Source organism: Camellia sinensis, chromosome 13 (genome assembly GCF_055761805.1).
Source record: "Camellia sinensis isolate YWXY chromosome 13, ASM5576180v1, whole genome shotgun sequence".
In the NCBI taxonomy this organism is placed as follows: Eukaryota; Viridiplantae; Streptophyta; class Magnoliopsida; order Ericales; family Theaceae; genus Camellia; species Camellia sinensis.
In genome coordinates this window covers 52281877-52296837 of record NC_138973.1, presented here as the reverse complement: position 1 = coordinate 52296837, position 14961 = coordinate 52281877, and the positions used below count along the sequence as shown (strand labels likewise).

The window sequence follows — 14961 nt, the reverse complement described above, 5'->3', positions numbered from 1 at the left end:
ATCACTTCTTTTATCTTTCTGCCTTTTTAATTTTTCTTTTGTCTTTCTTTTAAAGTTTTTGACCACTAATAATATATAATTTATTGACAATGAACCTTGTACAAAAAAAATATTATATTATACTTATCTAATGCATGCTATATTTTTCTACTACGACTTTGTTTGAATATCGTGGCTTTTTAATTTCTATAAAATGCATACAAGTGCATGTGTACAACTACAAACCACATGCTTTATATTAAAATTTTAGGTCAAATATTCAAGGGCGGACCCAGGATTCGTTGATGGGGTGAGCTAATATTAATGTAAAATTATTCAATATATTTTAAGTATAACCACATAAGAAAAAAAAAAGAATTTAATAATATAATCTAAATTAATATCTAAATTTATTGATTAGAAACAATCTACCTAAGTTGTGCTCGACAAGTCTTTAAAGATTCAAATTCTTTGATTACAGAATCTGGATCAATTTTCAAAGTAAGGTCTCGTTCAAGGTAGAGAGACAAGCAATCGGCAAGAAACTCATCCCCCATTGAATTGCGAATAACAGTTTTACATGCTTCATACCCAAAAATGCTCTTTCTGTAGTTGCCGTAGAAACAGGAAGGGCTGACACAAGATGAATAAATTTGTAGATCATGGTGTAATGCTCGAACTTTCTTGTCACAAATAGTTCTCGGCACAAATCGACAAAGGTAGATATCTTATGAAACTTGGGATCACAAACAACATCAAGCTTATAATGCATTAATTGACATCTCAAAGCATGGATGTCTTGAGAAGTGAAATCTTGGGGATAAAATTTCTTGGCAATATTGCAAATATTATTCACATAAAAAGATCTAAAGTTGCCACTAGGATCCAAGGCCGAGCTAAGAGAAAGAAGTTCCACTACCCCATCATTAAATCTATGTTCTAACTCTATCAATTGAAAATCAATTGTAGAGTTGAATATGTCAAAGTGATAATGATGCTCAACTGTAATGTGATCTTGTTGACGACGATGACTTGTACCCTCTTCATAAGGAGAACTCATATTATGCACCGCAATGTTATGTTGATTGCAAAATGACCCCACATTTGTAAGAAAAATATCTTAATCATCTTGTCTAAGTTTTTGAAGGAGAGCTCATCTTGTCTAAGTTTTTGAAGGAGAGCTTTTGCTTTGGAGACTAATTTCATCGCATTTAAGATGTCTTGAGTTTTCTATTCCAAGGCTTGACAAAGTGTATTCATGATTCCCAAAATGTTGTCCATCAAGTGCAAGACGAGTATGAATTCAAAGCTCTTCATTACTTTGTAAACACCATTAGCTTGCCCGCAAATTTCTTGAGACTTTCAACAACTACACAAGATGCCTCATATATATCAATCAAGTTTCTAACAGAGTCATAATGCAAGCTCCAACGAGTAGCTGTAGCTCGATGCAAGGTACCAATTTGATTGGCCCATTTACCAAATTGACGCTCACCACTAGCCAACATATTTTCAACCTCACTCCTATGAAAAGATTTTAACTTACTAAGGCGCTTTGGAGGCAACAAGATTGACAATACAACTCAAGTGAGAAAAAAAAATGCCAAACATTAGGCTCATCTTTTGCTACCGCAATTAAGGCCAATTGCAAACAATGTGCAAAGCAATGTTCATAATATGCATATGGGAAATCTTTAAGAAATAAAGCTTGAAGTCCATTCCATTCACTACGCATATTGCTAGCAACATCATACCCTTGACCGCACATGTTTTGAATAGGGAGATTAAATCGAGAAAGAATATTTGATATCTCATTTCTAAGAGTCAATGCATATGTATTTTTGACACCCACGATATCAAACAATCGTTCCCCTAGCAAACCATCATTCTTGACGTGTCTCAAAATAAGGGCCATTTGTTATTTTTTAGACTCGTCTTGGGATTCATCAACCAGAATACAAAAATAACCTCTTGCAACATAATCAAAAATCATATTCCCAACTCTGTTAGCAAGTATATGCGAAATCTCCTTTTGGATCTTCGGAGAAGTGTATTTGGCTTTTTGTGGAGCATTCTTTAATATAATGCTCTCAAGTGCATCATTCCCTCTCACCTTGAACTTTAATAATTCAATTAGATTACCTTGATCCAATGAAGTCGACCTTTCATCATGAGCACTAAAACCAAGTCCTTGAAAAGCAAGTACTTGAATGGTTTCAATTGTTGCCTTTACCCGCATTCGATTCTTCAAAATCTCTTCTTTTAATTGCGCATTCAACACTTTTTCAATGTATTGGGAAGATTTCTTTAAGTTGTCATGACTAATAACATAATGACTATGCGATGAAGATGCAAGTCTGACATGAAGCAAAAAAACACATTTGGATACATCATTTCCTCTCTTCCCCACATCAACAAGTGTAGAACGACTGATCGACTTATTTGGCTGATCAAACAAAAAGCATGAAAAACAATATGGTTTATCCTTTGAAGGAGAATACTCTAGCCAAGAAAATTATTTACCAAATATGTTGGAATCGGCAATTATGCTTTCCAAATGAGGACCTAGGATACTTAAGTTTAGGTTGATAAGGCCCCAAGTTCACATACACTAGTCTAACCTCATCTTGTTGATTAACCGGATATTCACAAATTTGAAATTGTAAACCAAGATCCCCGTTCAATAACAATTGAATCAAATTCGCTCGTTTTATTTGCTTGAGGCATGTAAGGCGGTTGAACATCATGAAATGAGGTTTCAACAACATTGGATGTTGTACTACTAGACTTTTGTTTTGATTGATAGAATGAGAAAAGGGTTTTGCCTTTTTTTAGTGGTGGAGGTTCCATTATTTATAACCTAAAAAAAATTTAAATTTTTTTTATCCCCATTTAATATTAAACCATAGTATATTTGCAATAATTTTAAATATTATGGTTTTTATATATATCCCCAATAATTTTTATTTAGGCTGTCATTATTTTTATATATGTCCAAAAAAACTCCTTCAAAGTTCAAAAACTAAGAGCAATATAGAACATCAAACAAGGCAGCATCATAAAAAAAACTAAGAGCAATATAATATTTGTTACATAAAGACAAAATTTTAAAACCATTGTTAATCAAATCCATTCTCAACCAATGAAATAAAATAATTGGTTAATTACACTTACAAAAAATGTTAGGAAAGAGGAGTTGCTGCAGGCTGCTAGAGACGACGGAGAGAGGGTCGCTGCCTATCTACTGGAAGATGTGAGGATTGTTTTGGAAGAATTGTTCTTTAAACAAATACAAACCTATTGGGCTATCTATCTATTTTTTTTGGGTAAGTAATGGGCTACTATTGGGCTACCTATCTAAAAAACAAACAAAAAAGCTATAAGCCCTTATTTGGGACTGGGCTGGAAGAGGTTGGGAGGCTGGGCTGGGAAAAAAAATTTCCACAAATTTTTTAAATTTTTGGGCTGGGCTGCAGCCACTAATGCCTAGCCCTAAGTCCACCCTTGCAAATATTATAAAATGATTATTATAGAGTAAGACATATATATTTTGAAATTGGCATCAATACTTTTAATGAAAGGTATGATTTTCATTTTTGTCTCTTTCCACTAATTTTCTATTGACCATATAAAATATAGATGAAATGTTGTGTTTGTAAATGTAAATATGAATAACAAAACATTTAACTTGGCTCAAATGTATCCCATAAAAAAATAAAATAAAATAAAAAAAGGAAGGAGAAAAAACTCAGTTCAAATGTAATACATAAAAATTCTATTTCTGAATTTTATTTGACTTACACTTTTGATTAATGAACTTGATCTAGAATTTCACCAATTTGTGTTGTGCAATATTATCACTGGATATATGAATTTCCATGTCAATTTATTCCAATTTGTGGTTGGGTGTGATACAAATAAAACAAGCATGCAGTAGTTTAAAGAGGTGTTTTTTTTTTTTTTTTAATTTTTTATCTTTTAATTTTTTAAATTACTGAGTACTTGGAAGAAGGTTGAGTTAGAGAGAGAAGAGGACAGATGAATAAATGTTGCATACTGTTTTTTTTCATATACTTGGTTTGTAATTTGGTTTGATCGCTAACGCCATGTCCAATGTTGCATTAGATTCATCACCAAATTTGAATTTGGTGAAAAAATGCACTTTTTTTTTTTTTTTTTTATCTCCAACAGTTTCACCAGATCGATATCAAATTGAGAACAGGCCAAACCGTTCACCAAAATGAGGATCTGCTCACCTTTCACCATTTTACTGTGTAGGACCGTTGTGGATAGACCCATAGGACGACCAGCCGGACATCCGGGTTGTTATCCCAGCAATCGTCCGGTTACTTGAAGAAAAACAATGCAACCCTTTTCCCTCTTTACCAGGAAACAATGATTAAAGACCAAATTGAAGAGAGAGAGAGAGTGAGAGAGTGAGTGAGTGTGTGTGTGTGTGTGTGTGTGTGTGTGTGTGTGTGTGAAACTTGCTGTGAAAAAGGTTCGTTTCTATGAAGATCAGATTGTAAATTGTCTGAGTTGTTTTGTACCAAATGCTTCACTTTCTCTCTTTGAAAACCCCGCAACAATGGGAGCTTCAAGTTGTAGAAATTGTTCACAATGGATATTCAACAAATCTAAAAGACCCAAGAAACATCAAGTTAAATCTGAAATGGGCATTTGACAAATCTATCAACTATACCACTTGCAGAAAAGACTCAAAATAAATAAAATTTGGAAGAAATCTAAATTGGGCATGCTGTAAAATAAATGAACATGAATTTCAATTTACATACATTGTTATGGGTTTTGTTTGCTTTGTCTTTGGCCTTTACTGGTTTTTCTTCTTTTTTTGGTTCTGACACCAAGCAGAAAGAGATTTTGAGAGAGACGATCTATCCTTATCCCCTTCCATCACAAAATTATGTACTTCAATATTTTTTTAGAAAGAGAGTGGAAAGAGAGATAGAGTGAAAAACCATCAATTATGTAGAGACAAAGAGAGAGGGGATGAGATTACACTAGCTGGTCGACCAGCCGCTCGACCCCCTGGTCGTCCACCCGGTCGACCTGTGATTTGATGAAAAGCAAAATCTTTCCGTTGGAATAGGTGATATCAAACTGAGTTTTTACCCAAAATTTTAATCAAATTTGGTGAAAAAAGTAATGCACCGTTGGAGATGCTCTAAGAGTTAATAATTTGACAAAGTATCTAATACTAAAGAGATATAACTCATGTCTACAAGAAATTCCACTTTTGGCAACTACTTTTGGTGACTGCCAATTTTTCATAGCCAAAAGAATATTTTTGGTGACATAGTAATCAATTTCGTCGCTAAAAGTAAACATTTAACGACGCAATTTACTACCATCACTAAAAAAACATAACATTCACCCGGAGCCAAAATTATTGGTTGAGGCCAAATTTTCAAAAATTTTAGCGACAAGGGTTATTTTTTGGCAACACGATAAGTGTTGCTATTAGTTTGTTTACTTTTGGCGACAATAAGTTGGTGTGGGCAAAGAGTTAAATATTTAGCGACGACAAAATATACGTTGGCAAAAGTTTTGTTAGTGAAACAAGATGGTTTCATGACTTACGTTTTTATTAAAACTTTCTAAAGGAGTTTCGATTCTCTCAAATGGTCCATCTAAATATGTTTTAAACATATAGTTACCAATATCTGATTATTTTGATTTTTTTTTAATGAATATTCTAGTCAATAAATTGTAAAAAGTGAATAGTTCAGATCGCCGAAATCAATCTCAAAATGAGCCCACAAAACTCAAAGTTGACATAACCAAATTAAGATAATCAAAATTCTTTCCAAAGTTGAGGTGGTGGCCTTGTTCGATTTGATTTTCCGAAACTTGATTCAAATTTATTTTTTAAAGACTAAAAATTAGTTTCGTGAAAAAATTTAAAAAATCAAAGCTACCATACTTGTCAATTTTATATAATTTTTCGAAGGATATAATCAACTTGTTTGGTTTGGATTTTCAGTATTCACTTTTCAGAAAATTAATTTTTTTTTTATTTTTCATATTTTTTTGTTTTCACTAATTTTTTTTAATATTCTAAGCATTTTTTTTAAATTTTTAGATACACCAAACATAAATAAATTTTAAAAGTATAATATTTGTGAAAAAATATTCACTAAATACTAAAAATATATAAAAAAAATTATGAGAATTCAGTACATTTTTTATATTCGTATATATTTATTATTTTTTAACAAATATTTTATTTTTTAGATACATCTGAGTAAGGTGTATCTAAAAAAATGAAAAAAATTAGTTAAAATTTTAAAAATATTCACTAAAAATAAAAAAAACTCAATTTTTAAAAAATTGAATCCAAAAACTTGAAACTAAACAATTTTTAAAAATTCAAAAATTCATTTAAAAAAAAAAAAAATCAACCAAACAGGACCTCAATCTTTTACCCCCCTCCCAAATTCCCCAATGTTCAAATTTCCCTCAAAACCCTGTCTCATTGGTGCCTCTGATTTCAGTTTTCCCTCTCTTTCTCTCTTTTCACGCTCAACTCTACTTACTGCGTGAGATTCATCACTTTCCTTAGTTCTCCCCACCTTCGCGCAACTCATCTCTCTCCTTTTGTCACCACCGCCGTGAGCATGGCTTCTCGTCATCACTGGCCTCTCCATAATAATTGGTTTGTATATCCTCCTGTTTCTCTCTCTCAGTAAACCCTAACATTTATAATTTTTTTTCCCCACTTTTCCTTATATTTGTCCTAGCCCCTTCACAAACACTGATCGGTCTCTTCGCTCTCTCTATCTCTCGCTCACAATAATACGACCAGTATGAATCTTGAAGGTACTATCTTCGATTTGGAAATTTAGCCCCTGTTCGCTAATCAATTTATGGCTTTATTTTTTTTATTTTTTTGAATTTTTCTCTGTATCATTTTATCGATTGATGCAATCTGTTCCTTCTTTGTTTTTTCAGAATTCATGTTCAATTTGAAGTGTTGTTAAATTAACAGGGCTTGTCGACTAACAGTGGATCACCATGAATAAACCAAAAGATTGGTACTTCCTAGGTTGACCTGCTATGGGAATGTGTCCCTACATGATTGAAGAAAATATTAAGGTGATTTTGTAACACAAGAACTTATACATATGGTTCAGTAGTTTATCGAGGGTAGTAAATAGTTTACCAGTGCAAGGACAACAGTTTATGACTACTTATGATGCCTCTGCCTAAATATACAAGTGAATCATCCATTCATCTTTTACTGTTTCCCCAATATCATGCTAATTATGCCTTCATACAAATCAAAATTTAGTTTCGGTGTGTTGTTTTAGGTCACTTGGAAACGTTAGGGAGACGATAATATTTTTTGGAAATGTATAGAATTGTTTGATATGACAATACTAAAGCCTATATAAATGTTTATAAAAACATTTTTAAGTCTACACACCTCTTTACATAAATGCGTTAAAGTGTATAGTTTAATATATAGTATTAAAATAGTGTTTACCATGATGAAATTGTTTTCTGACATCCTCTTGTAAAGGTTCAATAAGCTAAATTAAAGATCATTTTTATTTTATTTTTTTTGGTTGTTGGGTTAGTAATCTGATTTTTTGAAAATTTAGTTACTATTCTTAAATCATAGGAAATGGTTACAAAAGGCTTCACTATGTACTAGGTGCATGTGCTCTATGTGCTGACTTGAACTCCAAACAAATCTTAAGATTTACTTGGGGCTTTGTAGGCAATAGTTAAACCAAATATTGGAATCCAACATTTCTATTTATTTCTCTGCTTTAAACTTCAACTATTTAAAATCTAAATTCTTTTTGAATTTTTTTTTTTTTTTTTTTTTTTTTTTTTTTTTCAGAATATAATTCTTTTTGGTTTTCCTTTGGGATCTTTGTATGGTTACTTGTGATGAGATCAATTATTTATGTGATGTGATCAACTCTTAATTGGTGGAGATTTGGCAATGAAGATAAGGTGTCGTAGAAGAAAATAGTTTGTGGTAAGTACAATCTCCAAGGGAGCAGGTGGTACCCACCTGTTGAGGGATTTGATGCCCATTCTAGGATCTGGGAGGACATCCTATCTGTGGGGAGCTTAAGACCTGAACTTTATAATTTTTTTTGTGAGCAATACTCAAACACAGATTGGAAATGGCGCCAGGACTTTGTTTTGAAAAGATAAATGGATTGGAGATAGGTGTCTAAAGGAGGTGTTTCCAAGGTTGTAGACTTTCAATTGATAGGCACAAATTAGTAAAGGAGGTACGCAACCTTAGAAGTGATTTACCTGATTGGCTACTGGGCTTCTGTAGAGAGTTGAGGGATTGGGAAAAAGAATTATGGTCAGCATAGTTAACATGTTACTCTCTGCTTGTGCACTTAGATCTGATAAGGAGGATGCTTTATATTGGAGGGTAGAAAACTCTGGTTGTTTTAGTGTTTCATCAGTGTATAGATGGTGTAAATTTAATCTTCATCCTAATGACATTGGAGTTATTGCCAAAACGATTTGGCACAATGTCTCTCCACCCAAAGTCAAATCCATTGTGTGGTTGGCTTGGAGGCAAAAGCTTAAAAGTACTGTGTATCTGCAGAATATTTGTATCATAAATGGGAGTGCAATATTGCTCGTGTGTTTTGTAAAGTTGAAGCAGAATCTGTAACAACAGGGGTGTTTTATTTTTAAAAATTTTTTTTTGGTCTTATTGGGCTGTTGCTTGTATTTTTTGTTTTGTTTTGTTTTTTTTTTCTACTTTGCTTTGTTGGTTGCTTGCCAAATTTTTTGTATAGCTTTTTAGATGGGTCAACAAGTACAAGAATTGAAAGTGTTGAACAGGAAAGCAACCCAAGAGGGGGGGTTGAATTGGATAATTAAAAAAATTGATCCAAAAGTATGGTTCAAAAGATCTTATGTAAGTAAATGCAGCAGATAATCAAATGATTAACAGAAAGAAAAAAGAATAGGAAAGAAGAACTTAACACAGAGATTTATAGTGATTCGGCTCACCGACCTAGGTCCACTCCTCAAGAATCTTTCTTGAGAATTTCTTCACTATGAATCGATGCACCACCAAGCTCTTCCAACTTGAGGTTTTTTACAAAAGGACTTACTTCAGTCTGTTGAGGAACTCACCCAACAAAATGCCTCACTAACAAATGTTTCACTCAGAAACTAAGAAACTAGAAGAAAATGTTCAACTGTCCTCTTTGACTATTACAATCTCTCAAAAGATGGATTATGAAAGTGTAAGCTCTCACGTAAGTTTTTGGACTTACTTAGATCTGAAAATGGAAGAACACAAGTGAAATCTCAGAGATTAAAAAAAATAGTATCCTTAGTGTAGTTGCAGTTGTATCTCCTTTTCTCTGGCCCTTTTCAGATCTAGAAACAATCCCGATTTATAGCCTCCATTCGACTTGTCTCTTGAAGAAGAGAAAACACACCCACGTGGGTTTATTACCTGTTGGAGCTGGGCAAGGAACAGGTTTCCAGCCATTGTAAATGGAGCATGGCTGGTACAGGCTGTTATCTGACCATTGGAGATGGAGCTTCCTCAAAGGAAGTGATGCCCATGCTTGGGAGAAAAACCAATGGTGGAGGGATATAATGTTGTCTCCAAGCTTTTTCTTTTTCTGATCTTGGGAGTGGTGTGAGTGGAGAATGTTCCCTCCATTAAGTCAGAAAATATTATCCCAAAGTTCCTTTTGATTAGAATAATATATGTTTGATGATGATGTCACAGAGACCCTCTTTGAGTTGGAAGATGGTGGCTAGGTTTTATTCAACCCAGACATAAAGGTGTCGACCTCTGCAAGTTGGGTGTTGACCTTTTGCTCTGATTTTTCTTTCCTGAGTTGAGTTACATGTGTTCCTGGTGTCGACCCTTGCGGCTGAAGTGTATACTGTTTTTTGGTGTCGACCCTTGCTGCTGTTGGTGTTGACCCTTACAACTAGAGTGTATACTGCTTTTTGGTGTCGACCCTTGCTGCTGTTGGTGTCGACCCTTACAACTGGAGTTTATATTGTTTTTTGGTGTCGACCCTTGCTGCTGATGGTGTCGACCCTTGCATCTGGAACACTTAATTATTTTTCTAGCTTTTCCCTGGTGTCGACCCCTGCTTTTCTGGCGTCGACCCTCTGTTCTAGAACACTTAACATTTGAGGATTATTCTAGTGACTACCCTTGGACCTGTGTTAGACAAAGATAGATTTTTGCAACCAAGAGCTAGTGCTTATATTTTTGATAACCCAAAAAGTTATTGAAACATATATTCTAGAGTCTCAAAACAATTAGAATCATGAAGTACAAATATTAATTTGAAAAATTCAAATAATTAGAAGAATAAAATATTCGTCATAAATCAAAATCAATAGAAAATCAAGTTTGAGTAACCTTGGGGCTAACAGAAAGAATGAAGCTTAAGCTTGAAACACCTATTGCAATTGCAAAGCAACTATTTTCTGCTTGTCAGAAGCCTATGAAAGAAAAGTGCCAGCATGCCAAGCAGGACTGGATGTCAGTAAATGAATAAGTTGATAGTGTGAAAGAGTATGCAATGAGAATGGAAAGTGTTAGCATTTCGTGGAAGAGACAAACTTTATCACTAATTCACTGGTATGTTTCTTAGACTTCAAAATATTACAAGCTAGATGCAAACTCTGGTGTCAAATTGATGTACCAATCTATGTCTTTGACAATATTTATCAATCTTTTTTGTTCTTTTGTCCTGAATTTTATTTATGAAATTACATGTGTCTATACAAATGCAAATTGATAGCACACTTGTATGTATTGTGAAGATTATAGAATCAACTTTACAATTATCAAATCTTGATCTTATTGCTTCATATGCTAGAGAAATTTGTTCCAATGCCTGCCACCTCAATTACTCAAAATGACATTAGTGAATTCTACCAACGTAGTTTAAATTTAATACGTTGAAATAGGGGTAAATTTAATACTAATTAAACTGATGTATTTTATTTAACTTGAATAACATGTGTTAACAACCTACAATTAAATAAGTTGGTTTGGTTGTTGTCTTTTTGGGTGCTGATTTGTGGTGCTTATATTGCAGGTTTGATGTTGTTGGTTTAAGTCTTAAGTATTGTTTGGTGCTTTTAGCTTTACTCTGAAACAGAGGCAGCAGGGTTTAAGGTCTTAAGCATTGTAAAACATAACACCTTAAGCTTGAAAATAGGCATTTTAAGGGCATAATTGTGAAATAGCCATGGAAATACTTGAGAATCAATAGGAACATCTTAGTAAGGATAAGAGTAACTTGTAGAAAGTCATGAAGTAAGCACATGGCTCTTGGTTTTTAAATTAAGCTCAAACTTGCATTTTTTGAGCACTTTAGTCTTGAATGTAAGCGTTTGGAGGGGAAAATCATGCGACAGCCACAAAAATGGTCATGAATCAATACAAAAACCTTAGTGAAGATAAAACTAACTTGTACAAACTCATAGAACAATACAAGATTCCCCATTTTAAAATTAAGCTCAAACTTACATTTGTTAAACACTTAGACTAAGAAATTGGCATTTAGAGGGAAAAATCAAGAAATCACCCCAAAATGCCTGGAAATCAGTATGAACACGGTAGTAAGCATAAAATAACTTGTTGTAACTCACGGAACAATCATGGGACTCCCAGCTTTCAAATTAAGCTCAACCGTTTTTTTTTTTGAACATTTATGCTTGATAATAGGCATTTGAAGGGCAAAATCATAAAGTAGCCACAGAAATACCTAGGAATCAGTATAAATAACTTAGTAAGGATTAAAATGTAGAAAATCGTGGAACATTCACAGGATTCCCCATTTTAAAATTAAACTCAAATTTGCATCTTTTGTAACACTTAATCTTGAAAATTAAAATCCGGAGGCAAAATTGTGAATTAGCCATAAAAATACCCAAGAATTGGTTCAAACACCTTAGTAAGGACAAAAGTTACTTATAAAAACTCACAAAACAAGCATGAGAGTCCTAGTTTCAAAATTATGCTCAAATTTGTATTTTTTTGAACACTTCGACTAAAAAATTGGCATTCGAAGGGAAAATTTGTGTAATAGCTATGAAAATGCCCAGGAATTGGTTTGAGCTCTTTATTAAGGACATAAATGACTTGTAGAAACTCATGGAATAAGCACAAGACTCTTAGTTTCAAAATAAACACTTAGAAATGAAACTAATTCAATTAATTTTAACTAATTTATATATTAGTTATGAAGTTAATGCATTGATAAAATACTCATGTTTTTAATTTTTTATTGAAAGGTTGGTGATGGACGTTCGTGATTTGGGTAGTGACATGGTCATTAAAGATATAAGAGTTTGTCATTTGATAGTGCAGACGTTTATTTTATTTTCTGTTAAAACCTATCACCTACTTCACCCACTAAACCTAACCCACTACACCACTACCACCTCACCTACTCCACTAAACCTAACCCACTACACCACTACCACCTCACCTACTCCACTAAACCTAACCTACTACACCACTATCACCATCCACTACACCTACATCTATATAAGGAACCATTTGTAATAGACAGAAAATAACATCAATATATCAATCAATAATACATAATTCATTCTCTCTATTTCTCTATACATCAAATTTTACATGGTATCAGAGCTATAGGTTAAGCTCTTGGTGTTCTTCGCCTTCCGGCGGGCGGCAACCTTGCCTTGACCGCCCGTCGGATTTCATTTCCCTATACAAATCATAACCCTCTCAAGGCTTGTGCAGCCCGTGGAGTGTACTGTTCCACTGTGATCACAGCTGTCACTGCTCAGAACACCATTGGAGTTCAGGGTGTGAACATTGTGCCCGAGGATTTTGTTGCAGAGCAATTAAAGTCCGTGCTGTTTGACATGAATGTTGATATTGTGAGAACAGGCATGCTTCCTTCCATTGGCATAGTCAAGGTTCTTCATCACTGTCTCAAGCAGTTCCCAGTTAGAGCTTTAGTCGTTGGCCCTGTAATGGTATCTACAAGTGGAGATGTACTGGCTGGACCTTCCACACTTATGGAATCTTTAGTGGGTTTTGATGAGGGCAGAACAGCATTGACATCTGAAGAAGGTGGAGTGCTTGCAGTGGTCGAAGTTCTGGAAAGTGGGTCTCTTCAAAGCCGTGAGCACGCAGTGGATGTGTGAGGCTTCCTCACCGGAGTGTTTCTCTCCATTGTTACTTGGAATCCAAAACAAACCAATACTTTGCCTTTCTTTCTTTTTCTCTTCCCTTTTCCAACCTTCTCCACTCATTTATTTTATTATTATTTTGTACAAATCCAACCCATCCTTTTTTCTTTTTCATTCTTTCCACACACTCATGTTCCCCACTCAACTTTTTTACTCCATCTTTTGAAAAGCAACCAACACACCCGCCCACAACTTTAAATCTCCCATTTCTTTTTTATTTTTTTATTACTTTCACATTCACACACTTCTCTTCAATTTTCTTTTCTTTTATTAAAAAAAAAAAAAAAACAAAACAAAAAAACAAAAAAACAAAAAACAAAAAACAAAAAACAAAAAACAAAAAACAAAAAACAAAAAACAAAAACAAAAACAAAAAAAGACGCAGGAAGATCTGCACACCAAACTCATTTTATTCATGTCAGGGCTCACCCCGATCACCATGTTTCCACATACAAAAAAAAAAAAAAAAAAAAAACAAACAAACAAACAAACACCCACATTCACAGGTGGGATTTTTCTTCTCTACTCTGCCGCCGGTCTTTTCTTCTTGCCTCCGTCCTGGGCGGCCCTTGACGGTGTTGCCTCCGTGTTTCCCACTCCACTGGGCACGATCACTACCCCCTGCTCCTCCCCTGCAGTATATGGCGGACCTCCAAATCGGAACATCACGGTGGCCTTCCGCTTCAGCTCCTTGTTTTCTGCCTTTAGCACGCTTATCTCTGCTCGCGCATCCTTATACATGCGTTGGAGCAGAGCCAGCTGGGAGTTTAACTGCTGCACCTCATTTGTCCTACTCTGCAGCCGGTGCGACAGATTTGTAACCGCCGTCATGGTTTCCACACATGACTTCAACGTATACTGATTGGCCTCCACATCCGACTGCACCGCCATTTTTTGCTCCACAGACCGCATCGGAAAGTTCAACGGAGCAAACTCCGGGGCACTTGGTTGAGGTTCCAGTGCCACCGCACCAGTTTTCTCTCTTGTTGACTCGTTGAGGTCTGGAAAGAGAGTGAGCAGACTCCGGGAAGACGAGGCCATTTTCTGGGCAACAGAGTATTACAGACTATCTCTCGCAACAGAGTGTTCCAGACTCTCTCTCTCAGCACAACGAAGAGTTTTTCAGAGAAATTCGCAGGTTTTTTGTCTCAGCCTCTGCCTCAGCCTCAGGTTCAGTCTTGGTTATATAGCCGAGGCAGCCACGCGCATCGCGCGCCTCTTGACGCCCGACAAACTGGCACGCCTTTTCATGGCACATCTTTTGATAAAGTGGGCGCGCCTTTTGAGGGCGCGACTTTTGAGGGCTCACTATATATATCCATATATATATATATTTGGGCAGCCTATATACACCATCATACAGTGTATTTTTTAGGGGTCCGACAAGACTCTGTAAACTGTCCCGATATTGATTCCGGTTAGCTCCTTTATGGGTCCGACAAGACTCTGTAAACTGTCCCGACATAGATTCCGGTTAGTTTCTACAAGGGTCCGACAAGACTCTGTAAACTGTCCCGACATAGATTCCGGTTAGTTTCTACAAGGGTCCGACAAGACTCTGTAAACTGTCCCGACATTGATTCCGGTTAGCTCCTTTATGGGTCCGACAAGACTCTGTAAACTGTCCCGACATAGATTCCGGTTAGTTTCTACAAGGGTCCGACAAGACTCTGTAAACTGTCCCGACATAGATTCCGGTTAGTTTCTACAAGGGTCCGACAAGACTCTGTAAACTGTCCCGACATTGATTCCGGTTAG

General features: G+C 35.2%; 1 protein-coding gene and 1 long non-coding RNA gene across 4 annotated transcripts; one reads left to right on the top strand and one right to left on the bottom strand.

Moving 5' to 3' along the window:
• Positions 1–407: 407 nt before the first annotated feature.
• Positions 408–2218, bottom strand: LOC145805386 (uncharacterized). The gene is made up of 3 exons (XM_082900508.1): positions 1948–2218; positions 717–924; positions 408–612 (listed from the first exon to the last, which is right to left on the bottom strand). The coding sequence occupies exons 1-3, from the start codon at positions 2216–2218 to the stop codon at positions 408–410; spliced, it is 684 nt and encodes a 227-aa protein (XP_082756634.1).
• Positions 2219–6429: 4211 nt separating this feature from the next.
• LOC114301533 (uncharacterized) lies at positions 6430–13517 on the top strand. Of its 3 annotated transcripts, none has more exons than XR_014348864.1 (3): positions 6438–6819; positions 6952–7095; positions 12271–13517. It is a non-coding gene; the product is annotated as an uncharacterized LOC114301533 (long non-coding RNA). The 3 variants fall into 3 exon arrangements; XR_003643066.2 differs by lacking the exon at positions 12271–13517 and adding an exon at positions 7850–12264 and having other exon boundaries at positions 6439–6819; XR_003643065.2 differs by lacking the exon at positions 12271–13517 and having other exon boundaries at positions 6430–6819; positions 6952–7419.
• Positions 13518–14961: the final 1444 nt, after the last annotated feature.